Source organism: Archocentrus centrarchus, chromosome 17 (genome assembly GCF_007364275.1).
Source record: "Archocentrus centrarchus isolate MPI-CPG fArcCen1 chromosome 17, fArcCen1, whole genome shotgun sequence".
NCBI classification, from domain to species: Eukaryota; Metazoa; Chordata; class Actinopteri; order Cichliformes; family Cichlidae; genus Archocentrus; species Archocentrus centrarchus.
The window spans coordinates 19412861-19438206 of record NC_044362.1 but is presented as its reverse complement, the minus strand read 5'-3'; the positions used below and the strand labels follow the sequence as shown (position 1 = coordinate 19438206).

General features: G+C 40.5%; 2 protein-coding genes across 4 annotated transcripts; one reads left to right on the top strand and one right to left on the bottom strand.

Annotated features, from left to right (window-relative positions):
- Positions 1 to 3823: 3823 nt before the first annotated feature.
- On the top strand, positions 3824 to 11472 carry LOC115795396 (serine/arginine-rich splicing factor 11-like). 3 transcript variants are annotated; one of them, XM_030751282.1, is made up of 12 exons: positions 3824 to 4122; positions 5385 to 5518; positions 7963 to 8078; positions 8569 to 8646; positions 8734 to 8771; positions 8915 to 9048; positions 9319 to 9397; positions 9491 to 9610; positions 9723 to 9812; positions 9957 to 10040; positions 10179 to 10353; positions 10485 to 11472. In XM_030751282.1, the coding sequence occupies exons 1-12, from the start codon at positions 4001 to 4003 to the stop codon at positions 10674 to 10676; spliced, it is 1362 nt and encodes a 453-aa protein (XP_030607142.1). In that variant the 5' UTR covers positions 3824 to 4000; the 3' UTR covers positions 10677 to 11472. The 3 variants fall into 3 exon arrangements, with proteins under 3 accessions (XP_030607142.1, XP_030607144.1, XP_030607143.1); XM_030751284.1 differs by lacking the exon at positions 3824 to 4122 and adding an exon at positions 7606 to 7730; XM_030751283.1 differs by lacking the exons at positions 3824 to 4122; positions 5385 to 5518 and adding an exon at positions 6156 to 7730.
- A 464-nt stretch (positions 11473 to 11936) lies between these two features.
- On the bottom strand, positions 11937 to 25346 carry LOC115796322 (ankyrin repeat domain-containing protein 13C-like). Its single transcript, XM_030752667.1, has 13 exons — positions 24522 to 25346; positions 24399 to 24440; positions 22905 to 23009; positions 20080 to 20165; positions 19793 to 19838; positions 19478 to 19544; positions 19194 to 19338; positions 18968 to 19099; positions 17857 to 18018; positions 17689 to 17768; positions 17451 to 17549; positions 13463 to 13563; positions 11937 to 13360 (listed from the first exon to the last, which is right to left on the bottom strand). Exons 1-13 carry the CDS (start codon positions 24889 to 24891, stop codon positions 13230 to 13232), a joined length of 1566 nt encoding a protein of 521 aa, XP_030608527.1. The 5' UTR covers positions 24892 to 25346; the 3' UTR covers positions 11937 to 13229.

The window sequence follows — 25346 nt, the reverse complement described above, 5'->3', positions numbered from 1 at the left end:
GTTAGAAAAAGACTCAACAAAGATGCTTTTTTTTGGAAGGGTTGCCGGGAGAAAGAAATTTCTCTCTAAAAAGAACATGACAACACAACTTTGGTTTGCAAAGTTGCATCTGAACAAACCACAAGACTTTTGGAACAATGCCTTTTGGACAGATGAGACCAAAATGAAGATGTTTGGTCATAATTCACAGCACTATATTTGGCAAAAACCAAACGCAGCATAGCAGCACAAACACCTCATACCAAATATCAAGCACGGTAGTGGAGGGGTGATGATTTAGGCTTGTTTTGCAGCCACAAGACCTGGGCACCTTGAGTCATCCATAAACTCCTCTGTATCCCAAAGTATTCTATAGCCAAATGTGAGGCCTTCTGACTGAGAGCTGAAGCTTGGCTACAACTGGGTCATGCAACAGGACAATGATTCCGAGCACAGCAGCAAATCTACAACAGAATAGCTGCAAAAGAAAAGAATCAAGGTGTTGCATTGGGCCAGTCAAATTCCAGACCTCAACCTGACCAAGTCATGAGAAAACCTTCTTTTTCACATGTGGGGTAAACTATACAGGGTGATTTTGACCCCAATGTGAAATAAGTGAAATAAACTCACTGCCCTTTGAACTTAAACACTGTATTTTTTTTTTTTAAGTATACCGCTGGGGTCTGTGTGTGCCCCACGCAGTAGGACTAAGGTTATGGTGTGTATTACTAAAAGGAAGCACTGAGATTAAATTAGACTTGTCCCTAAAAAACTTTTAGTAATTAAGGAAAATAATGATGCCTTATGCATGATTAAGCAATAAAACAGTGAAAATTTGCTGCTATCATTAGGCGTTATTGTACAATGACTGTTACGCAAAATGCCACTTGAATGAAAACATGGTCAGTTGTTCTTTGGTCTGAACACGAAAAAAATGCCTTAACTTGCTTATCTGAGTGCTGCAATAATCCAGGTGAAAAGGATTAGCCTGAAGACAAATGCTGCATTGTTCCTCCAGGGGAAAAAAAAAATAACACCATTAGGAGAGCACACATTTCACCAGAAGTATGTTTTGTCACTGCTGTGCGGAGCTGTGACGTAGCTGCCCCAGCCGACACGTGAACTGAATGAATGAGAAACACAAAACATTGTTGTGATAAACTCTTAGAAAAGAAGCAAGTTCTACAGTGATGATCACAGTGGTATCAGTCACACATCGAACTAAACCAATACCCAGATAAGTGAATATATGAAACAAACACTTGATTACTCTACAAACAAGTCAAATAAACACAAAATTTGTCCTGATTTGAGTGAAAAGATTTACTATACAAGATGATCCTTAAAGAGCACCTTTAAACCTCAGCGGGTCTGCAGAGTGCTTTGCGGTGTTCACACAGAACATCAAAAGTGACAAATATCGAGCACTCTAAAGCAAAGATTAGAGGTTTTTTTTAGTATCAGTGCCTTACAACACACTGTCACAGTAAAGTGGCTTAATCTCTGTGGTAACAAGCAGCAAAAGGTCTCTGATGATATCGCCAATACAAATGAGAGAGTGCTCATCTTTGAACTGGAAAACTGGTGGAAGGCTGTTCATTATCATTTCAGCTTAATGAGACACAGGGTTTAAAAAGAGAGCTTTTTAGCATGATGTTGTTGTACTTTATCTTATCCAGGCAACAGAGTGGATAGATGCTGAAAAGCTGGGTGATTTTGTGTATATACGTTTGGACAAAGCAGAGCCTTTACTATTTCGTCGTATTTAATAATGGAAAAATAATAACTATACTGGATGGGGTTTGGAAGGAGTGTGGTGAGTTGCTGCTGCTGATAACTATGATTTGTTACTGCAAATGTTTTGATGTTGACACAGCAGCAATATCTGGAATAATAATAATATGACTTCCCAAATCCAAAGTGTGATCATTTAACTGTTATTACTGGGTGGTCTTTAAACGAGATCTCACAGCTAAAAACAGTGTTAGAAACACAATATGGCCTCATGCAGAATCTGTGATATAATTTAGCTTGTTTGTTTTTTGTGTTTTTTTTTTGTAAAATCAAAACAAGATCTATGAGGTTTTAGAGCAAGCTGTGAGACTGCACGTCTCAGTTAGATCTGGAGTTTTAGCAGTACAGATTTTCATTTTTGGGGGCAGACAGTCGTAACCTTTGGAACAAACACGGCAACCACTTTCAGCATTCACTTATACATTTTTTCTCTGGCTGTCAACTACATCGCCAATGGTAGAGTTCGTTCAGATGTGGAGCCTGTAGGTCGTTATCACCAATCAGATCCATCTCCAGACAACTTCACCAACTCTTTCCACTGGCTAAAGGCATTTAAATCATGCAGTAAATATAATCTAAAATACATTTGCTAGATTATACACATCAGTGAAAGATGTCTACTCACATTTTTACATTTACTCCTGTTTAGTAATGGCTGCAAGGTAAGGATAACCTTCTTTGAATTCTCAAATGCATTTAACACAATCCTGGGGGCTGCTACTGAGATAGAAGTAAACATGTCCACCATCTTGTGGATTACTGACTACCTGACCATAGGCTGCAGTATGTGAGACTGGGCAGTGCTGTCCGATTTATTGATGTGCAGTACAGGAGCTCCTCAGGGAGCTGTGCTGTCTCCATTCCTGTTCACTTTGTTTACCTCAGACTTTCAGTACAACCCTGGGTCAAGCCACTTAGAGAAATACTCTAAGTATCATGAGGCTGGATGTATAAGTAATGTGAAGGAGGAGGAGAACACAGCACTTCTGGATGATTTTGTGGAGTGGTCTGGGAGGAATCATCTGCTTCTGAATGTGAATTTGAGCAGAGAAATGGTGATCGACTTCAGAAGGAAGAGGGTAGCTACATGACCCGTGTCTGTCCTGGGACAGGATGTTGATGTGGTGGGAGTACCTGAATGTCCAGGACAAGAAGAGGCTGAACTGGAAGACCAACACAGAGGCTGTATACTAAAAAGGGGATGAGTAGTGCAACAATTTTATATACAACAATAAAATAATAAAAAATGATATTAAAGAAAAATTAAAAAAAAATAAGACTGAGATTGTGCAAAATTTCATGATCAGCGAAGAGTAGCGCAAATAGCATTCATAAATAACATGTACACTATAAATCTGAGAAACAGCAGCAAGAAGGTCTGCTACAGAAATGTGTGTGTGTGCGTGTGTGTGTTCAGCTGTCACAAAAAGGAGCGCTGTTGTAGAGTTTTAAGAGAATTTTATGGCAGTGGGGTTGAATGAGTACTGAAAATGTTGCACTTGTCACTCATGGTACCTTTTGTTAAAATCTAAATGTAACAACTAAAAAGCATGCAGCAGTCACTGACATGTAGCTGAGTAGTTTCTGGAGGCTGATGTCTGACAAATGGGCAATGTCCACATTTGGAGTACATTAAAAATGCCTTTTTATTTAATATTTTATATTATCATTTAAATTCATCCCAGATCTCCAGTCATCCTCCCTGTTAAACTCCTGTTGAACCAGTTTTTCTAAGTAGCTTTGGTTGACCAAACTACATTTAATAATGGTTGAAAAGTAATAATTTGACTGTAGTTTCTCCAACACATCACGTCACTGCGGAATGTGGCTCTTTAGCCTGTATGCAAATATGAAAATAAAGGGCGCCCTCTGCTGGCTATTAATACCAGGTCAAAACTCTTTCTACATTGTGCTAGCTTTGTAACACACTGATTTATAAGACAATCGATCAATTACATGAAGAAAAATTCACCTCCAAACTTGATGATTTTGATGATATTTTAATGTTTACCTTTCGCACCGCCAGTTTCGCTACACGCATGCGCGCTTCGATCAATGATTACCCAAGATGGCGGCGAAATGCTACAGTTTACTGTAGTCGCTAGTTAGCACATACCCAGAAAATTACCTAAAATAATTTGTTTAGATAACCAGTGTATAGTTTTTACTGTGATTTAAGATCAGTAGTTGGCGGTTTTTTGCGTTAGAAAGGTTTAAAGTCGGGAAAATGAACTACACGACGAAGGTGGTGCAGGTGACAAACGTGTCGCCAAGCACGACGTCGGAGCAGATGAGGACACTGTTCGGTTTTCTGGGAACCATCGAGGAGTTAAAGTTGTTTCCACCAGAGTGAGTTAGATAACCGTCTGTGATTGTATTAACAGCTATGAGACTTTAGCCACAGGCTGTCTGGACGGTTTGCTCAGTAGACCAGTACGGACGCGTAGGTCTGTGCTAACCGGCGACCTGACCCACAGTCTTTTATAACGTCTTTGTCTGGCCTCATGAGCCACACGTTAATCCGTTTTTTTTTTTTTCTTTGATAGTCTGCTTATTTCCTAAACACGGATAAAAACGTTTATTTAGTGTTAACACGACCTCTGTTTATTTGGGTCCCAGCGCTGCCTAAGTGTTACGTTTTTTTAAGTACAGGCTTAAAAAATTATTAAAAAAAAAATAATCCCAGGTCAAATTTATTGGGTAGAAAAGATATTAAGTTGAACTGTCTCGCGAGAAACTTTCAATTTTGTCAGATGTTTTTTTTATTATCGTTATTAGTGGTGAAGCTTTCCAAAAGCCCACAGTGAATTTTCTTCTTTTAAAATATACATTTGGGAGCAGGAAAGTTGTATTAATTTGATTTCTGTTTAAAGGTTCAATTATAACTCTAACTCTGTTTGACATATATAGTCTGGTATATATTTGTCACACAAATCTACACTTCAGTGAATAACACAGCATGTGGGTGCCACTGGACCACACCAGGTTGCCAGAATTTATTTATGCATTGTTACAGCAGATTATCTGCCTTCATCTCACTCTGTCCCTAGCATCCTGTCACACCAACCCTGTGGTCTTCTTCTTTTCCTCCCCCCCTGCAGATCAATCTCCAACATCCTTTGTTCACTATATCCACACTATGTACATGGCCAGACCATCTCAGCCATGCCCTGTCTAACTTTGTCTCCCAACATCAACCTGAGCGGTCCCTCTGATGATGTAATTTCTAATCTTGTCCATTCTGGTCACTTCCAGTGAAAATCTTAACATCTTCATCTCTGCCACCTCAAGCTCGGCCTCAAGCCAAAAATCATAGCAGGTTTTATTATCATCTTCTAAACCTTTTCTTTCATTGTTACTGCTATCTTTCTGTCACAAATCACCCTGACCATTCAGCTCCACCCTGCTCTCTTCTTCACCTCTCATGTGCACTGTCCGTTGCTTTGGATGATTGATACCAGGCATTTAAACTCATCCACCTTCACTACCTCTGCTCCTTGCATCTTTACTATTAAATTAGGTTGTCAAAACATGAAGAAAAGAAGCTATTTTAAATTGCAATTTTGCCTAATTTCATGTTATTCTTTTTCTTTCTTTCTCTACTTCTATAGTGATTCTCCGATGCCCGTGACATCCCGAGTGTGCTTTGTGAAGTTCCAGGAGCCGGAGTCTGTGGGAGTGTCTCAGCATCTGACCAACACCGTGTTTGTGGACAGAGCGCTGATCGTGGTCCCATTTGCTGAAGGTTTGTATAAGGGCTCATTGTTGATTGAATTGTGTCAGTGGAAGAGGGTAAAAAGGAGTTTTTTTTTTCTCACATTTAGAGTGAACTCACCCTGGCATGCTTATATGAGCTTTGTAAGATAATTTTGAATGAAGGTGGTAATGCCATTCTCCTCTTGTTGCTCATGTGTTTAAAGCAGACTTCTGCTGTCAGATTTATGGTGAACTGTTTTAGCGCATTGCATATCTGTTTTGGCACAACAACTCTTCAGCAAATCTTTATTACCTGGAGTTAACGTGCTTGGGGAGTATTGAGGTGTTTGTCTCTGCCTAAAACAGTAATGTGCTCTGCACTTGGAAAGTTCAGCATATCAAACTCTGCTTTACACACTAGGACTTGGAACAGCTGTGGGCTCCACAGGCACGTCAAAGTTCAGAAGTGATGTACTTGAAACACTTAACCAAATGCATTTTATTCTCACCATTTATTGGACTACCCTCTGTTAAACTTCTCTCTGTTATTTGTGTGTGTGTGTGTGTGCGCGTATGTGTGTGTGTGTAATTTTTGTAGTGAAGAAGGCAAAAGCAGCCCCCTCGTTGATGGCTGAAAGTGGTCCTCTGCCTGCCAACAGGGAATTGTAGACATTTGCAAAGGCCAGCAAGCATTCAAGCCCCACCGCTCTCTTTTTGTGTCCTTTTTTTCTTTCTCTGCCTTATCTTTCTCTTTCCTTCTGTTGAAATTGTCTTTCCCAGGTGGTTTAGAGTATAAAGTTCAGATATCTAGGGCATAACCTGAAACAGTGCATATTCTGCACTATTTAACAACACATTTGAGGGCTGCTTGGACATTCATTTTATGGATAAGAAATGGTTCCTTTGCAGATAAGGCTGGCTGTATTCATCACTTTTTAATGTCAACAAATCCCATGAAAACACAGAGACTATTCAAGTCCGCAGACTAGTAAATGCTTGCTTGTTCAGTAGAATAATGTAGCTGATGCAGTTTATTTTGAGTCAGTGCCATGGGCACCATCCTGCATTTGTAAATACTCACTAGCATACGCAAACCTATATTAAACAACTGAAAGTAGTCCCTAGCGGATGGATTCCCGTTTGAATAATGGCTGCTAACACTGTGGTACAGAAATCGAGTGATCTTGTTCTGGCCTTGAGGTTTCAGCAGTACCAAATAGGACTGTGAATGGGAGCCACAGCCAAGCTGTAAGAGTCTTAGTTAGTATTCACTGGATTTGTGGACAGTAGCATGAAGAATATTCCCAGCCTCATCCTTTTTTAAAATGGTTTAAAACCTTTGGAATGACATCAGTTATTTGGGTCTGGTGAGATAATGGTATATGTCAGGGGTCTGAGTCTTGTAGTTGTACAAAATCAGCAATGCCAAGGTAGCCTACTCTGCACACACCAACTTTAATTTTTAATTTCTTTTTAGCAGTACGAGGTAATTTCAGACTTGACAAAGGGAAAATTAGAGTGATATAATAAATATATGGAAATAAAACTCTATCTCGTTATAAAACCTCTGAGATAGCTGACCGACATGACGTAGTGTTGGTCCAGTATCCTCTTTAACAGTGGTTTTCTTTTGTTGTTGTGTTTTACAGTTCTTTTTCCTGGCTCAGCCAGTCCTGTATACCAGGCCCTGCTGAAAATACCATCCAACCGTTTTGTCTCCTGCAGTATTTTCTCTCTCCAGTGTGCTCTTGTATTTAAATGTTGTGTGTCCGTATTTAGGTCATGTCTCATTGTGAATGGATTAAGTGTGAGATGATGATAAGGTATTTGTTAGTTTGAACCATTTGAAAGATAAAATTAGAGTTTTTTTTTTTTTTTTGAATTTTAAAATAAACCGCCCACCATCCTATGTCCAGGTTTGGTTAATTGATGCAGTGACAGGTAAGGATACTGAGATAATGATGCAGGCAGCACCTAGCCTGAATTTTGTTATTGCCATTTAGCATATGAACTACTTAATTCTCTGAAATGTGTTTTCTGGTGAGTAGACGCTGATGGTTTGTATAGTGTTCTTGCCGAATCCCTAAAATTCTCTCTGTTGTGTGTGTATCTCAATTTTTCTCTGTGTGCTTTTAGTAGCGAAGCCGCCAACGTGAATCGCTTGTTTCAGTAAACGTCTAAATGAAAATTGAGGGCACACCGAACTGGAGAAGCAGCTGTGCTTGCTAACGTTTGGTTCATGACTTAAAAAACACATTCAGGTGATCTATTCTTGGCAGTGTTCATTGGAGTAGTGTGATTTATTCCAGCAATAGTTAAGTCACTGCAATGATTATGTTGAATTAAGGGAACTCTTCTCTGATGTATGAGGTAAACATGTGAAGAAATGCAGTGTGAACACTTTTTTTTTCCAAAATGTCTTCTCTGTAGTGTGTGTGTGTGTGTGTGAGAAATCGTTCTTCTCTCCTAACGCTTTTTTCTTTATTCCTATAGGATCGATTCCAGATGAGGCTAAAGCTTTGTCACTGCTGGCGCCAGCAAATGCTGTTGCAGGAATTCTGCCAGGAGGAGGCCTTCTTCCGATGCCTAATCCCATTCCCAATCCACCTGTAAGACCTCAGTGTTTAACTGTATTAGTGCACCAAGAGGTTTTTTGTTTTTGTTCAACTTTTTCTGGTAATTTGTAGGATTGCAGTCACACAAAATACGTGTTTTGACTCTTTCACATTCTTTTAGCATAAACAGTTTGAAGCAATAAGACAAATTATCACCAGGCAGTCATGTTACAGAGGTACTGGTCTCTTGCCAAGTCATGACCAAGCAGTAGTCTAAGGTTTTCCTTGACCCACTCTCTCATCCTCAGTCACTCGTCCAGCACTGCCATGCCCCACGTAGTCTTTTTTTTTTTTTTTTTTTTGTGGTTGTAGGTGTTGATTTACAGCCATCCTTACATGCCTCACTGACCATTTTAAAATGAGAGAAATTAGTCGGCTGCACATAAGTGTGTGAGATAACACCAATCTAATGACAGCAACACTTGTAAGGTGTCAGTATCTGGATATTCTCTAAGCTGGCCTAACATAACTTTGTTTATTCCAGCTCGCAAACCCCTTTGGTGCACCCAACATGGATCCAATGGCAGCGTTTGGATTCCCGGGAGCTGGTATGAATCCCCAGGTCAGAGGTTTTCTTAAATGCCACTGAACAAAGTTAATGCGCGTTGTTGAATGTTTTGAATGTCTTCATCCTTCTGTCTCCATACAGGCGGCTGATCAGCTGTTGAAGTTCATGACCGATCCAAAGTAAGTCTCTTTAAAGAAGCCGATTTAATGCTATGCCTTAGTTGTTTTACTGGGCACAGTAGAACAACTAAGGCACAGAGGAAAGTAATAGTTGTTTGTTGTTTTGTAGTAATGAGTCAACTAATTAATATTTATTTGTTTAGACTGAATCCCTTGGCAGCTGGCTTAAGCCTGAATCCAGGGCTGAAAGCTGACGCAGCTAATAAAGAAATCGAAGAGGCAATGAAGAGAGTCAGAGAGGCCCAGTCACTAATTTCTGCTGCTATTGAACCCGGACGTGAGTGCACTAAAGTTCAGAAGACCTTGTTGTTGCTAGGATGTTGGCTTTGTGGTGTAAAACATCATCTGTTTTGTCTGCATCGCAGAGACATAACAAACCCTCATAATTAGGCCCCCCTTATTTCCCCAGTTGATTTCCTTGGCAGGTTTTCATGGTTGCAGGAATTTTGTTTTTGCTATGTCAGGTTAAGAAAAAGCTTTTGTCAAACACACAATATTTTAACTTGAAGTGTGTTTTTTGGGTTTTTTTTGTTTTCCTGACATACAGATAAGGAGGGAAAAAAGAAGCACTCTCGGTCCAGGTCCAGATCCAGAAGGAGGAGGTCAAGATCACGTTCAAGACACAGGTGATTTACTACACTTGATCACCTGCAAAGTTGAGATGGAGAGCCTTTTTCACATGAGCAATAAAGTTAAATGTTGTGAATGAATGGTTACAGGCGAACCAGGAGCAAGTCGAGGCGCAGATCCAATTCAAGAAGCAGGAGACGCTCCAAAAGCCCACGCAGGAGACACACCGACTCAAGAGACAGAAGCAGGAGATCTCGAAGCAGATCCAGGTGCGCTAACTGTGAAAACTTAACCTTGAGCCTGCACTCTTAGGTCAACAGCTGGGAAACTAAGGTGTGTGTGTGTGTGTGTGTTTTTTTTTTTGTTTGTTTTAATCTACAGAGAGAGAAAGAAAGATGATGCAGGGAGAAGGAAATCCAAAACACCACCCAAAAGCTACAGCACAGCGAGGCGGTCACGCAGTGTGAGCCGGTGAGTACAGCCAGTTTATCAGGTTTATATTAAAGACTTTGTAATATTACAGAGAAGTACAAAATTCATTGGGAACAGCAAGACTTTGAATAGTCAATTTTTAAGTATGGCACTTCCCTAATTTTTTTTTGTTCTGTTCTGCAGGAGACGCAGGAAAAGTCGCAGCAGCAGTCGTTCTCCTAAGAAGTCTCCTAAAAGGAGAATCACTCCGTCTCCATCTCCTCGAAGGTTGTCTAATGTGTTTAATACCACCTGGTTGTGCTGAATGTGTATTATAAGTTTCTGTTGAACAATTTTTTTTTTTTTTTTATTATTAACCTATCTCTTGACTGACATTATTATGGACTTGTTCTCCATTCTGTGAAGGCACAAAAAAGAAAAGAAGAGGGATAAGGACAGAGAGAGAGAGCGGGAGCGAGACCGGAGGAGCGATAAAGAGCGCAGCCGTGAAGAACGGGAGCGCTCCAGCAGCAAGAAAAAGAAGAGTAAAGACAAAGAAAGGGAGCGTGATCGGAAGTCAGATGGAGAGAAAGATGTTAAGGTTGGTGTGCTGTATTTTATGATCAGCTTTTATTTTACGACACTATGAGCATCGCTGTTCTAATGTTAGCCAGACGGAGGGAGGCAGCACTTTTGTTTTTAAATGCCACGTGCACTGGCTTCCTTTAACAGATCACCAGAGACTACGATGAAGAAGAACAAGGCTACGACAGTGAGAAGGAGCGAGAGGACAGGAAGGACTCGGATGACTCTGCGTTGTCTCCTCAGTCGGTGGAAGGTAACGGCAGAGTGCGCATCGTGAAGCAGGCCAAAGTTAACGGTGCCGATGATCACCACGAAGAGGACATGGACGTCAGTGACTGAGTCGTCCAACCAGTTCTGTCCCACGTTCTCCCTCCATGTTGGCTGTGAAAATGCTATGACCCCCCCCCCCCCCCCCCCCCCCCGGGCTGAATCTAAAATGTGAATTGTTTGAAATTATCGTTTTCTGTCACAGAAGTGTGCTTTTTGCAAATGTATAATGCTGAATTGTCTGCCCTGATGTTTCTCTTGGTTTGTCACATTACAATAAGTGTTCTTTCTGCTCTTTGCTGCTACAGATGTAATAGGTTACAACTGGAAGTAGGCTTGCTTTGCTTTTGTTGCCAGATTTTTTTCCTCTTCTTTTCACATATTGAACCTTTTCATTTTTTGTTACATGGTGTGGTGTGATGCACGGGTCTCTGTCTTTACCAAAATGCAAAACTGCTGCATTTTGCTTGTTATCTGAGAGAACTGTTTTATCAAGGATTTCTTTTATATATTAAAGCTTATTTAAAGAGCTAAGACTTCAAAATTTGGAACTTTTGCCTCAAGTTGGGGCTGATGATACAAATGTGAAAACCCTCATATCTGATTTAAAATAAATAAATCAGGCAACTACAGGTTCAACTCTTTCATCATAGTCAGTATTGCCATGACATAGTTAAAAGGTGTTTGTTAGTAGATAGGATGGCAGATGTGCCTAAATGACAGGAAAATTATATTGCCAACTCTAACCTCTAGCATCAGGTAGGACTGGTGCGCCAATACTAAAGTTGTTAATGGCATAAAATTATACTGTAATGCTGATAGAGGACTTTTAAAAAAAACAGAATAAAGTTTCTAGGTAAATGTTCAATGAGCTGAAATGATTTGTTTGGTGCTATTCTGACAAATTTTAAGACTTTTTTTTTTTTTTTTTAATTTAGGTCCTTGAAAAAAAAAATATATATATATAAATAAAAAAATACTGCTTTATTTCAAAGTGAAGAGATGTCCAGGCTTTGAGAAAGATTTTCCTGATGGAAAATAAAACAGTTGACCGCTTGTAGCTGCTGCACTAAAGTCAATAGATGGTGCACTTCTGGTCTTATTGACTACTTAAAGTGCCTTCACATATACTGATGATACATTGGAGGAAATTTTTTTTAATGTTTAGTATTTTTGGGATCAAACCAGCTCTACCTTCTAAACCTCATGTCTCTACTAAACATTAAATGCTACAATAACACCTACAGAATATTTATTGCTTTGAAATGTTGCCAGATTTGGCCTGAAATACCCACTGAAGTGATAAAGTTTTTATTACAAACACAAAGTCAGTTGAAAGATGATGCTGGTGCTTTATTTAAAGGGAAGTGAAGTAGGTATGGTTGCAATACAGATTAGCTGAAGCCAGAAACAGCTCAATGAATCAGATCATTTCTTATCTGGACAATTGAAATATCCAGCAATGATCAACTTCACAGCTTAGTTCCCTCTACTTGCATTTATATGTGTATACATATATATATATATATATATATATATAAATAAAAAATTAATTATATAAGCAGACTACCATCAAGGAGAGAATTTGTAAGCACTAAAAGGTTTTCTAAGTGTCCATGTTCTAATTTTCAGTTTCTCCTTAATCTAAGTACCAGCTAGTCTGCAGCTAGTATAACAGAATATACCTTGGAGATGCATGTGATCCAGGAGGCCAACACGGCCACAGCATGCCTTAAATATACTTCGTATCAGTGCAGTGTTAAACTAAGAACAGTTTACCTGATATCTCACCTGGGTTCTCCCACACACAAACGTACATACAACAACCCTCGATACAGTACAGTTACTCACTCACACACTGAGCACAGAATTCATACGATCACGACAAACATGGAGACAGCCGAGAGGTAACATGAGCTAACCTGAAAATGCAGGAGACTGCGTCCCTGCACGGGGGGAAAGGCTTGGATATCGAACTGTAGCAATGTGGGATTTTCTTTTTTTTTTAAATGCTAAACCGTGTCCCAGCTGGTTAAAAACATTCTTAAGTACTGGAAATGTATTGCTACACAGTGTTACTCATCTGAGTTCATCTCTCTCTTTATATATAATACATGATATATAAATGAATATTAAGCACAGTTTGAGGATATAGCGATATTTGCTATTCTTTTTGTTGTGAAGGACAGACGTGAATTATTTACATATGAGGGCGTCAGTGCAATCTCAAGAATGAGAAGTCAGTTCTCAGTCCTTGAAGATGAGGGAAATATTAAAATAGTGACGATGAAGAGTCTGGGCTGCGTCGTCTGACAGCTTTCAGAGTAGAGAACAGCAGCACAGAGCAGTGGATTTAACTGCTCAGTTGAACAGCGAGTACAATGAAAGCTTTCATTTATTTCACAAAAACGACTGCCGGTACATCTATATGTGAGGTGGCGCTCTGTAACATCTGTTTGCATTGATTTGCTTTGGATCCATCGGCAAACGGAACAACTGATCAGTAAGGCCCACCCCTTCCTTTTAACAGCTAATAAATACAGAATAAAACAACACAATATTCCTTTTTTTTTTTTTTTTTTGTCTCCACCCTCCCAAACTTGCTGGTCATTTCCCATTTACATATTAGAGGTCTGGGAAGCGACTGGGATCCTCTTTGTAATCAGTGGGGATGAAGAAAATGGACTCTTCAAATTCGTCGTAGCGGAATTCCTGAAAGGTGACGGTCGCTGTGATCGTGGGGAAAACGGGGATATCTGTGAGGCAAGAAATACACACAAAGAGAAGAAAATTATTGGTGATTCTGCTCCTGAAATTCACCTACTCACAGGAACGCAGTGATAGGTCGCCCCACATACCAAGTTTGACGGGAAAACCAGGCGGAAGTTTCATCTGAACAAACTCTCTGAGTTTGTTGAAGTGCTTGAACGGGGCTATGACCTCCAGCACGTTTAGTAACCTGGAGGCAGAGGAAAGTGAATTAGCAGTTTTCTTTGACTGGCTTTTGCGGCATTTCCTGTCAGGCACAGACAACCTCAAGAAATTCTTACAAACCCAAAGGAAAAAAAACAAAAACAAAAACAGATTCTCTCCAATTTGAGATCTTGAATAAATTAAGGACCTCAGCACAGGTTCAGCCACTTCATCCACTCGACTTTCAACAGATATACATTTCCAGACATTTTAAGTTGCGATCCTCTGAATTTATCACTCTTTAAAGGATAAATTCACATTTGATATTAAGTGAACAGTCAGATGACATACGAAAGGCTGATAAGGGTTTTGCTTGCTGTAAATAATTGTGCCTGCTGATACAGGATTTTTTTTTTCCACGTCATTTCAAATGTTACATGCATCATCATTCATTCATTGATTCCATTAATAAATAACGGGAGCCCAGGTGATATTAGTTTCTGCCAATATACTGGTATCCGCATTTAAAACAGCCGATAAATGAAAACCAAAGAGACGGGAGAAACGTCCTTTAACCCCGTTATGAGTGATGATGTTGCATAGTCTTGTCCACCAGAGGGCACTCTGCAGCTTCCTTGTTGGCAACTCCTGTTTGGAAGCCCACAAACAACCAGATGATCCGGGCGGAGTCGGGCACAGCGGAAATGAGGAATCCACGACTTGTGGAAACTAAACAAGATTATTTTCAAACTGCATTGTCATTTTATCTTAGTGAGGACGCATAAATAACTCCACACAACAAATGTTAAGGAAATCTCTTTATGTTTCATGTGTCTGAAAGAAAAGAAAAAATATCGGTCGATAGATTCGATTTTTAAATTACTAAGTATCGGTATTGGTCTTAAAAATTCCTGGGCTCTGCTTTCTATGAAGTACTCTGTACTGAGAGTCATTCTGCTGGAATCTCAGGAAACCCTCAGGAAGTTATGTTGTGCATACAAATACATTTTTATGGCACACATAATACAATCTTTAGTAAAGATTCCTATTTTATTTACCCCTTTCTTCATTCATTCTTCATGAGTTCACCATCCAAGTGTGCCTTTCATCTAAAAGTAAAATAAAGCTAAAACACTGGAGCAACACTGACTGTATCTGTTTGCATTCCGATCGGCCGCCAGTGACCGGAACGCATCAGTTCCTGTGAACCTCTCAATTAATGCAGCCTTATGAGAAATTATGCATACATGTAATCCCGCGTTAACATTTTGGATTTCATTTCATCAATATCAGCCTTGTGCAAAAGACTGTTTTGGTTGTGGTGGAAACAGATTGACCCATAGGCTAGGAACCACATGAATAATAATAAGATTTTAAACAGAGATTTTCAATCCTAAGCTTCAGTGTTAGACAATCTGCTTTCTGTTGCATCAAGTTCACTCTCTATAACTTCACCCCCCACACACACACACACACAAATGGTTGGAGTGAAACCTAAGGGGGCTGGGAGACTGAAAACTACCAGCACCAAGGCTGGAAATGATGCAAGAACTGCAAAAAGTTTATGGCCAAAAAGTTTATGACATTTCTACAACTAGAGCACTGGTATATTTTTGGTGATTATGACATTAAACTGAACATGATCAAAGTAGTAAATATAGCATAATTAAACATTACAAAGCACAAAATGCAAAGGGGAAAAATTACATTAAAAAACCATTAGCTTTGATAAGGAGAGGGTTTTATTGCTGGCTCCATTAAGGTTCATTCAGTAGATGAGATAAAGCAATTTACTACCTTTACTAAGTTCCAGTAATATTTAACAGCATTGCCCGTCATCCATTACTGGCAAAACCCAAACCACATTCCGCCTGAATCCCACATGAAGGTAATATAAAGGTAACATACATTTATCTTTTAAAGGGTTCTTCAATCTTTATTTGTTCTCTTTACAGTCTCACGAGCGGACAAAGTACTAGTTGTGGCCGCAAATAAAACCAGATACACTGGCAATACACTGAAAGGACCACCTCCAATGGGACAACCTACATGGATTTAATCAGGACAGTATTCTTTTGATAAATCTTTGATGATCATATAATAAAACATTGATTAAAAGGTCTTGAAGTTTTGTTGTGAGTCACACATGAACTGTGCTGGGGTGGGTGCTGGCACTGTGGAAGACATCCTGCATTGTACCGGTACCAAAAACAAAGTGTCCAGCTGAACTAAATGACTACAGACCGGTGGCCCTTACATGGCACATTGAGAAAACCTTGGAACAGCTGATTCTACACCTACTGAGACTTGAGGTTAAAGACAAACTTGATCCCCTTCAGTCTGCATACAAACAACACATTGGGGTGTCCTCTACATGCTTCACTGAGCCCTAGCTCACCTGGAGGAATCTGGCACTTATGTGAGAGTTACGTTCTTTGATTTCAATACCATCCAACCAAATATACTCAAAGACAAGCTCACAGAGATGGGTGTAGATTCTTCCTTTGCTTCCTGGATCTCAAACTACTTGACAGAAAGGCCACAGTTTGTCAGGTTGGGGAACTGTGTTTCTGGGACATTAATGAGCAGCACAAGGGCTCCACAGGGGACTGTCCTGGCTCCATTCCTTTTCACACTGTATACAGCAGACTTCAAATACAGTTCTGAGTCCTGCCACATCCAGACATACTCAGATGACACTGCCATTGTGGCGTGTATCAGGAATGGACAGGAATCTGAATATAGGGATCTTGTCAAAGCCTTCAGTTACTGGAGTCACAAAAACCACCTCATATTGAAGACCTCTAAGACTAAGGAAATGATAATAGATTTCAAAAGATTAAGGCTCCCTCTGCAGACTGTGAAAGTTTGCGGGGTGGACAAATCTTACACCTAGATACGAAACTAGGCTGGTCCCTGAATATAGATGAACGACACAAAAAGGGGCAGAGCTGTCTTCTTTTTTTTCTTTTTTTTTAAAGAAAACTAAAATCTCTTGACATCTGCAGTAAAATGCCAAAGATGTTCTATCAGTCTATAGTGGCGAGTGTGCTGTTCTATGCTGCAGTCTGCTGGGGTGGCAGCATCAGAAACAAGGATGCAAGAAGACTGAGCAAACTAGTGAGGAAAGCTGGCTCTGTAATTGGAGCCAGAAGGGACACGCTGGAAAAATGCACACTGAAGATATTGGAAGCCATCCCGAACAACTCTGATCACCCACTTTATAACAGCTTAATGGAACAAAAAAAAAAAAAACCATCAGTACTCGATGACTCCTCTCTCACTGTTGTAAAACATAGAGATCAAGCCATCAGGCTTTTCAATTCTCACACATTGCAGATGAGCTATATCAGACATATGAATTTCCCTCTGGGATCAATAAAGTTATCCTTATTCTTACACTTTATACATTTATATTTTTGCAAATCCATTATCAACTCTTGGAAAAGAAAAAAAAAAGATATATATTAAAAAAAAAAAAAAGATATAAAATTTTAAAACTCTGTATCAGCCGGTCATTTAGCCCAGCAAGTACCAAAACTTAGCTAAATCAGACTCAACGCATAAAAGCCTCGCAGCTGCAAGGTTGCAGGTGCCTACAGTAAGATATGAAAGGAAGTGAATGAGAAATAAGCAGAATTTAACTTCAAACAAACAGCCCACTTCCCACGGTGGCTGAGCCAAGTCAAAAAAAAAATGCTTTTTTTGTTTTTTCTTTTTTGGAAGGTGGGGGAGCGTTTGATTTTGTAATCTTCTCATCAGTGGCTCTCTCACACAACCAGCTGAAGCCCTTTTGTCTACCTGGCCCAATTATCTGATCTGATTTACTTCATCTCGGCACTACCCTTTTCTACTATCCCAAGTGCACCCACCCAGGCTCAATCTGCACAGAAAGCTTCGCAAATAGATCTGAGGAGGAAGGGATGTACTTACGACTCAATGCCTAGAGGGAAATCCTGGCTCATGGCTACAGTAGCTTTGAAGTTCTTCTTGCTTTCCTTACAAACAAGCTCTCTGCCAAGATGAGGTGGCCTGAAGGTGGGAAGAGGCACAGACAAACACAAAAAGATGTTATTTCACACTCAGCAGTTACATTTTCTTCTACCTGCCCTGAATAAATTCCTAATTACAGCTAGGACTGATGAAATCATAGAAAATACAAGGTACTTACTTTCCATGCTCCGCAGTTATGTACTCTTCCCAAGAAATTGTGTTGGGGGCTGGAGCTGTGAGGGACTGCCTCCTTGCGGGCTGGGGGAGCGCAGCAAAATATCCGCCAGTGTTAGTAGTATTCACCGCTGGCAGAGAAAGAAACAACACTGTATTCTTCCCTTCTCACCTCAAAATTCTGCTCACTGATGCTGCCTCCTTTACTTAAACTCTCCATGATGGCTTTGTTCCTCAAGATGTCTTCTTCACTTAGGTGCTCCCGCCGTTTTCTTGACTCCAGCACCAGACCGTTCACTGCATAGAAGTCAGCCAGGAAGTTTCCAACTCTCTCCTATGCAGGAAACAAACAGATGGTGGTAAAAGCCTTAAAAAACAACAACAACAACACAGGCTGTATGGAGGATCAATATGGGGCTCGGGATGCCTTCAAGGGGAAGCCACTGCACAGTCTATGAGGATGGTCAAGGAAGGAATCTGGGTGCTACTGAGCTGAATTTATGATATACATCATGTAGAGAAAAGGAGCAAGTTTAAAGATCAGTACTTCAGTTAAAAGGCCCATGACCTGTTCTCTTATCCCACATGTGACAATCAGCTGTAGGGAAAGAACAGTCTATTTAAAGGGGTCCCAAAATACATGCCACTGCTCTTAACAACAAGCCTTTACTAACAATAATTACGGATATGTGGAGCTACATAGCTAAACCTGCTCTGAATGTGGCTGCCATGATTGATTGACCGGTAGATTACTAATAAAGAGCTTTCCAGTATAGAGTTACAGACTTCTACAGCACACTTTTATGTGGCATGTAGCATATTTGGTAACCATTTTTTATGTTAAACAAAAGACAAAAGACTGATTTTTCAAGTGCCAGGGCTCTGCTGTTGTGCCTGAGGACAGCCCTCTGCCCTGGGTTGCAGCAGATGGCTGCCCCTCCCTGAGCCTGGTTCTGCTGGAGGATTCTTCCAGTTAAAAGGGAGTTCCCCCTTCCTACCACTGCAATGTGCTTGCTCATCGGGTGATTGCTGGGATTTTCTCCTGAATACTGCAGGATCTTTAGCTTACAGTATGAAGTGCCTTGAGTCAGCTGTTGTTGTGATTTGGCGCGCTCCCTGTCAGCTTTGTTGGAACCAGTAAAGGCAGGGCAAGGAGCACCTTTATTTTTCTCATGATTGCTTAACTTCAAAAGCCCCAAAGTCCCTTTAAGTATCTATTTTTTGCCCCATCTCAAAGTCGTCGATTTGCATTTACTTCAACCATACTATCAAATAAGCCTTACTGTTTTATCCTCTCTGAAGAGCCAGCCGATCTGACTACGAGAGAAAGTGATGGACTTGGTAGAGAGAGTTGCGGAGTAGACGTCGCTGCTCATCAGAATATCCACCTCCTCTTCTGTCTCCATCTCTGACTCCTTGGGGCAAAAATATTGAGTTACTTCCTGCTGTTCATATCAAACAGCTGATGACACGATGTGAAACAGAGGTCTTATTATGCCACTCCTTTACCTCGTGGTGTATTCTTTGGTACACTTTTGCTTCGTTGTCCAGAACCACAAAGGACTGGGAGGGTGCAGCGTCGCCGTTGAAAATGAAGCTAAGATCGCCGCGCTGACATTTCATATCAGTGAAGTCTATGAGAGTGGTGTCAAGTCTAAATCAAGAGAAGGGTGCGTGAAGATCGTTACGTCCTACTTTTTAGAGCTAAAAGAAGTTCTCGACCTCAATAGCAAACATTTGCTACATTAAATAATGAAGATGGGTGCAGCCTTAAGCTAGTATTTATACCTTACCTGATATTGATGCCCTGCTTGTAGATTTTACAGGCATCAGATGGGAGCATCCGGGACAATAAAGGCACTACAACAGACGAGAGGTAAATTCATTCAGAAGTGACTTCCTGCTGTCTTTGCAGCTACAGCAGAATTGAAACACACACGTAACTCAAATGAGGTTTTTGGGTGAGGTTACCGATCCAGCAATTTTCAAGGGATTAAAAATCAAAGGTGGCCTTGCTAACTACTACACGGTGTAACTGTGTTTGAGAATATGCTGCAGTATTTGGAAATATTACAAACTTTCACATTTGTGTCAAAGTTAAAACTCACCCCAGCTCTGAAAGTCCCAGTGCAGCTCCAGATAAAAGTCACCGAGCTGCACCAAAGCATTCAAACATGTCAAAAAGGTCACAGTACAATACAAAGAAGAGTTCAAATGATACATATAGCAGTTGATATTACATCCTCAAGGGTAGTCACCAGACATTTAAGCGAATCAATACATAGAATGTTTTTCAAAATACAATGGACTAAATGTTTAGTGATGCAGAGCGATCACAGTGGTAAACCTGAGTTTGTTGTCACAGTGTGGAAGTACATCCTGCTGTGATCCTCACCTCTCTGAGAGCTTTGAGTAATTTTGGCCTCTTGTCCTCCACACTCTCCCTTGACTGCTGCTTTAGCTTCCGCAGTATTGCTGTGACTGGGGGAAGACAACAGGAATGGATCAACTCCGCAACACACATTACCACAAAATGCTGAATACCTCCACTTATAAAAGTTCAAATGGGTTAAAAATCATCAGGAATTCTGAACACATTACTTATAAAACCGTGACTGTCACAGACAAACAGTTGTGTTGTTTCTGCCCTTACACAACACACTGAGGGGTGACTTAGTAAAGCAAAGGCTGGGAAAACTGAGGGAACCCCTGCAAACATAAACACCTCTGAGGCACTTATTTTTTATAATGCAAAATGTCCTCCTGTACATGACCAAATTCAAGTGATCCTTATCAAAGGTGTCTGCTTAGATAAGACTTGTTTCACACAGACTTGTTAAACAGTTAGTACTGGCCAACACACTTTATGGCAACTGTACTCGGGAAATTTATACATTCAGTGCAACGGTTCTCACAAAAACATCACATCTACAAAGCTTGTAATGTTTTGCTTTTGCTGACACTGTGAAAAATGTGTAGATTAAACTATTTTAAAGTGAACTATAACCAGACTGACACTCTATGACAACATTAAATCAGTATTATATGCACCATAAAAAAGACTTCTTGGCACATTATACAGGTGTGCATATATATGCTAAGTGCATTTTATTAATAAATTTTTAAACCCCTCAAGGATGAATATTGGCACCAGCCACAAATATTTTATGCTGGTCACCCTCTCTTTCCAACATTTTTGGATGACCTTTCGCGCTGAGGGAGAGATGAATGCTACCATATGCATATTTAACAACCGGTCCACAGGACTGAACTGTGTCACCTAAATCCCGGCACAATGATTGTCAGAGAGGGACAGTTAGATTCTCTATATTTTTTATAGATTATTACATAACACAAATGCAAAGAATCACTGCGCTGCTTTAATTAATTTACATTACTGCGCAGGCACCAGCAGCAGTGACTGGATCAGCTGATGTAACTCGCTGGCTCGTGAAGTGCACAACTTCCTCTCACAAACAGTGACCAGTGACCTCTCAATGATACCAGATGAACCACAGTGCAAAAAAATAAAATAAAATAAAATCATAGCTCAGCATATCTCTGATGCATCCTGTTTATTTCAGTCAGGGGAAATATTAGGCAGTGAATGGACGTGACCGAGGAGAGAAGAGCTGACGAGGCACTCGCTGCACTCGGGGAGCTCTTCATTGCACACACGGGCGTCCAGAGAGCGAGTTGCTGATACGATGTGCACATGTGTAAAAGTGAAAGGTGATGACTGATGACAAGACTGCAGTGTTTTGTGAAACGCTATAACACACACACACACAAACACACACTTGATATTTAGCAAACATCATTATTATTCGTTGCTCTCTCTGATACCAGCTGTGCGCTGGCTGTTATTTTACCAAAGATTTAAATCTAAATGTCTTTTGTCACTGGATTATGACTTTCTATGCATGGTGTAAATGCACCCAGCCCCCTCTCTGCCCCTCTGCCGCCCCTTCACCCTTGTGAGTAATGTGACCTTCTCAAAGCAAAGCTCCCGGTCCCAGTCCCAAGACAGCCTGCCACAGCAGGCACAGAGAGCCGTGACGCATACTAACAAGGCTGACGGTCATTATTCAAACTACCAGGCCTCAAACCCTTTGTCGCAGGCTATGTAAGAAAAGGATGCGCACAGAACTCTATCATCTATAGAGCCAAAACCAAGAGCTACAAAGGTGCAGCTCAGCACAGCTACAAAAACTAAAATAAATTATTTAGTATTCAGTCCCTTTAGTAGACAATTTATATTTTACTTCATCTTCAACAAACCATACTAACTTGACACAAAGGACAGAGGAGCAAATACATCCCCAAAGCATTCGCAAGCACCTTTCACATGTCATTTGACTCATTTCACTGGATATCAAACCTAAAAGCAGTAGCATCATTAAGCATGGTAGTGGCAGGCTATAAGCTCGTGGCTTGCTAACACTAAGCCATTGCTAAGGCAGCGTTCCAGCCCATCTGGATGGTGAGTGCTCAGCGAAAATCCCCACTTTAGCTTTTTAGATGGGATGACCAGCCAGCAGCTGCTGTTTTAACAAATGGTCCTTTTAACACTGACACTTAGCTCATTACCTATGACAGTACTAGAAATTCAAAATCTTCAGCAGTATTAAATGGGGTTTATCAGTCAAAAAAAATTCAACAGTGAAATGATCAAACTCAGGATTTGATGTCGACGTGTTCTCTGCAACTTCAGATTTCATCTCTAATCAGTGGAACCGATATGGTTCCTGATGCCAACACAAAACCCACCCGAAATGCTAATTTTACACAAAGATATCTGAGGAGATTTTACACTGTACAATGCCAGCTATATTTCTGCAAGGCACTGAGTTTTGAATGATATATGAAAAACAATAACAGATCATTTTTTAGCATGAAAATATATTCTAAAACTGTAGACCCAAAAATGCAGGAAAAAAAACCCTTCCCGAACACACTACAGCTAACAGGCTGACATTCAGTAACGCTGCTATAATATGAGCATTCACACAGAACACTTTTCCAATTTAATGACCGTCTAACACGCAAATAGTGTCTTTGTAAGTCTATAAAACCCTCAGACAGGCAGCACTCAGCCTAACTGTCAAAACAGCGAGCGTGTCTGATTGCAGGTGTATCACTGAGATTGCCACAAACACATCCAAATATGAACAACTCAGGTCAGCATACAGATATTTGGAGCAGTTTTTAAAGACTTACTCATTTGCCTGTCACCGTAGCTGATGGCTTCTGCTAGAGGACTCCATCCCTGTGCATTCTTTATCTTTACAGGTGCATTATGGGCCAGCAGGAGGAGAGCACACTCTGAAAGGGGGAAGAAAGAAAAGAACCAAACAATCAGAGACCTATGTGATTAGGTCTACATTACTGTTTCTGTTGCACTATTACAACATACACTGTTGTTATGAGCAAACAGTCATTACAAGTATAACTGAATGTTGAGATGTTAATATTAATTAACTAATTAAAATAATAGTCATAACGGGCTGAGTTTGTGTCACTATTTCATGTTTGTGACACTGTGTACACCAGAGCAACTTCAATTTAGAGTCATTTTGATAAAGAAACAGTACACGGGAGTACAGAGAGCACGAGAGAAGCAAACAGATGGTAATGCCAGCTGATTAAGTTAAAGACATTTCCTGTTTGTCTAAAAATTAATTACCATAAAAACTAAAAGTAGTACATTTGATCTTCAGTTACTCAAATGACAGAAGTGCATGGAGACTTTTGACATTACTCTTATATCTAGCAACAGCTAGACAGATTTGCCAATGCCTGGAACACTACAGTTATAGTCTGCAGATTTGGCTCTAGCGAGGAAATAATGGCGGACTGTGAAACAGCTGGCTGCATCTGGATTAAGTTGAGGCAGCTGTTCTGTCCTCATTTGATGGTATGCCAAACTAGCCGCCAGGTAGGCACCATGCCACTGTGTTATATAGTAATGTAGATATGGGGCAGCTGTGGCTCAGGTGGTAGAGTGGGTTGTCCAGCACGATCACGTCTTGCCCAAAGTTTCCTTGGGCAAGGCACCGAACCCCAAGTTGTTCCTAAAGGACACTCTACCACCAGTGTTGGCAGGCACTGCCTCCACTCTGGTTGCGGATTTCCTCCTCTGATGCCCTTTCTGTGGTTTCTCAAGGTTTTTCCAGTGAAGGTTCAGTTTGTTCTTTACAAAATTAAGGTTTCAGGACTAGATGATCTTGGCACAAAGACTGCAAAGACCTTTGAGTCAAATTTATGATATAATTGGTACCTAAATAAAAATCCCTCTGTGCCCATAAACTGGCATCTTTGTATGCAATTACTAATCTATGTGGATTTCTCTAAGCCTAACTAATGTGTCATACCAAGATTATGTTATCACCGCTCTACAGAGGTCAGATAAGACATGGTTAAGAGCAGAAAGGGTATGTGGGCTATTGCAAAATGGGAAGGAGAACTGATGCATTCAAAGGGGGCTTTTAATGAGGATTCAAAATACTCCTTTTAATAAAGCCACGTTAGGGCACATACAAGGCCGCAGAGAGCATGGCAGATTTAGTCTAATATCCCGAGCTTAGGCGGATACTGGAAGATTACTTTTTAAGAGGGCTCTTATTAATTTTGGTTAATCCTATGCAAGGCAATAATAGTAATAATTTTAAAAATGAGGTTCTTTCATTTTACTATTCTACAGTTCATCATTACCTTTTTGGCCCAACATCACAGCCAGGTGAAGAGGTGTGTTCCCTGGAATGAAACACACATTAATACCAGCTTCAAGGACAAACACTGCATATGTAAATGGAAATATAACAGCAGAAAGCTTACCATGCACATCCTTCTGGGAGATGCTGTGGGTCCTGATGAGAGAGGAGAGCCGACGCACATCTCCCTTAAACACGCATTCATGAACAGGGAACTCCAAGCCCTCACTTATCAGAATTATGGGGTTCTTGTTGTTGTCGTTGACAATAGTGCCAACCGACGAATTGTCATTGATATTGTTGGCATTGAGTTGCTGCTGCTGCTGTACCGAGGTTTTGACTGATTTCTGGAAAGCCTTGTTGGACTTGAAATGTTTACTAGTACAATTAGGGATAGTGCCGTTGGAGGTCTCATCGTACGCGTCCATAATCTCTTCATTTTTGTTAGTTTTTTTGTGGTCCTTTCGCACGGTGCGTATCTTCTCGCCTGTCATGATGACTATCGTGCGTTAACGTGTTAACTACACCCTAGGCTACGGCTGGTGAAGACGTGTTGTGAATCTGGCAGCTAGTGAACATTAGCAAAATCCACAAATATGATTTCCGTTCAGCCCTCTTAGAAAATCTGAGCTAACGCCGACGCTTTCTCGTAGCGGTTCTGTTAATAAAACAACAGTACGCGATTCACAGGAAAGGTTAGCTAGCTAAAAAATTAGAAAGAGATGTGTGGGTGCGGCGATGAAAACAAAAAATAATGACAAACATAAAAAACACACACACACACACACGAAATGAATTAAGAGAATAAGAACGAAAAACAAACGACTACATCGTTGTCTCGTCTATCGCCTCTCCTGGACCCGGATTTTAAAACGGTATCGACGCTTTGCGGCTGAATTCAGGAGATCGGGGCGATACAACAATCCAGACCCTCGGCTAACATCTCTGC

What these genes read in the sequence shown, in the direction of transcription:
- LOC115796322 (XM_030752667.1), bottom strand. Translation starts at nt 24,891, where the DNA reads ATGACAGGCGAGAAGATACGCACCGTGCGAAAGGACCACAAAAAAACT. An exon ending in TGTGATGTTGGGCCAAAAAG is followed by an intron (nt 23,010 to 24,398) that starts GTAATGATGAAC and finishes TCCCCCTTTCAG; the next exon opens with AGTGTGCTCTCCTCCTGCTG. An exon ending in TGGTTTTCCCGTCAAACTTG is followed by an intron (nt 13,361 to 13,462) that starts GTATGTGGGGCG and finishes CTTGCCTCACAG; the next exon opens with ATATCCCCGTTTTCCCCACG.
- LOC115795396 (XM_030751282.1), top strand. Translation starts at nt 4,001, where the DNA reads ATGAACTACACGACGAAGGTGGTGCAGGTGACAAACGTGTCGCCAAGC. An exon ending in GAGCTGGTATGAATCCCCAG is followed by an intron (nt 8,647 to 8,733) that starts GTCAGAGGTTTT and finishes GTCTCCATACAG; the next exon opens with GCGGCTGATCAGCTGTTGAA. An exon ending in TGCTGCTATTGAACCCGGAC is followed by an intron (nt 9,049 to 9,318) that starts GTGAGTGCACTA and finishes CCTGACATACAG; the next exon opens with ATAAGGAGGGAAAAAAGAAG.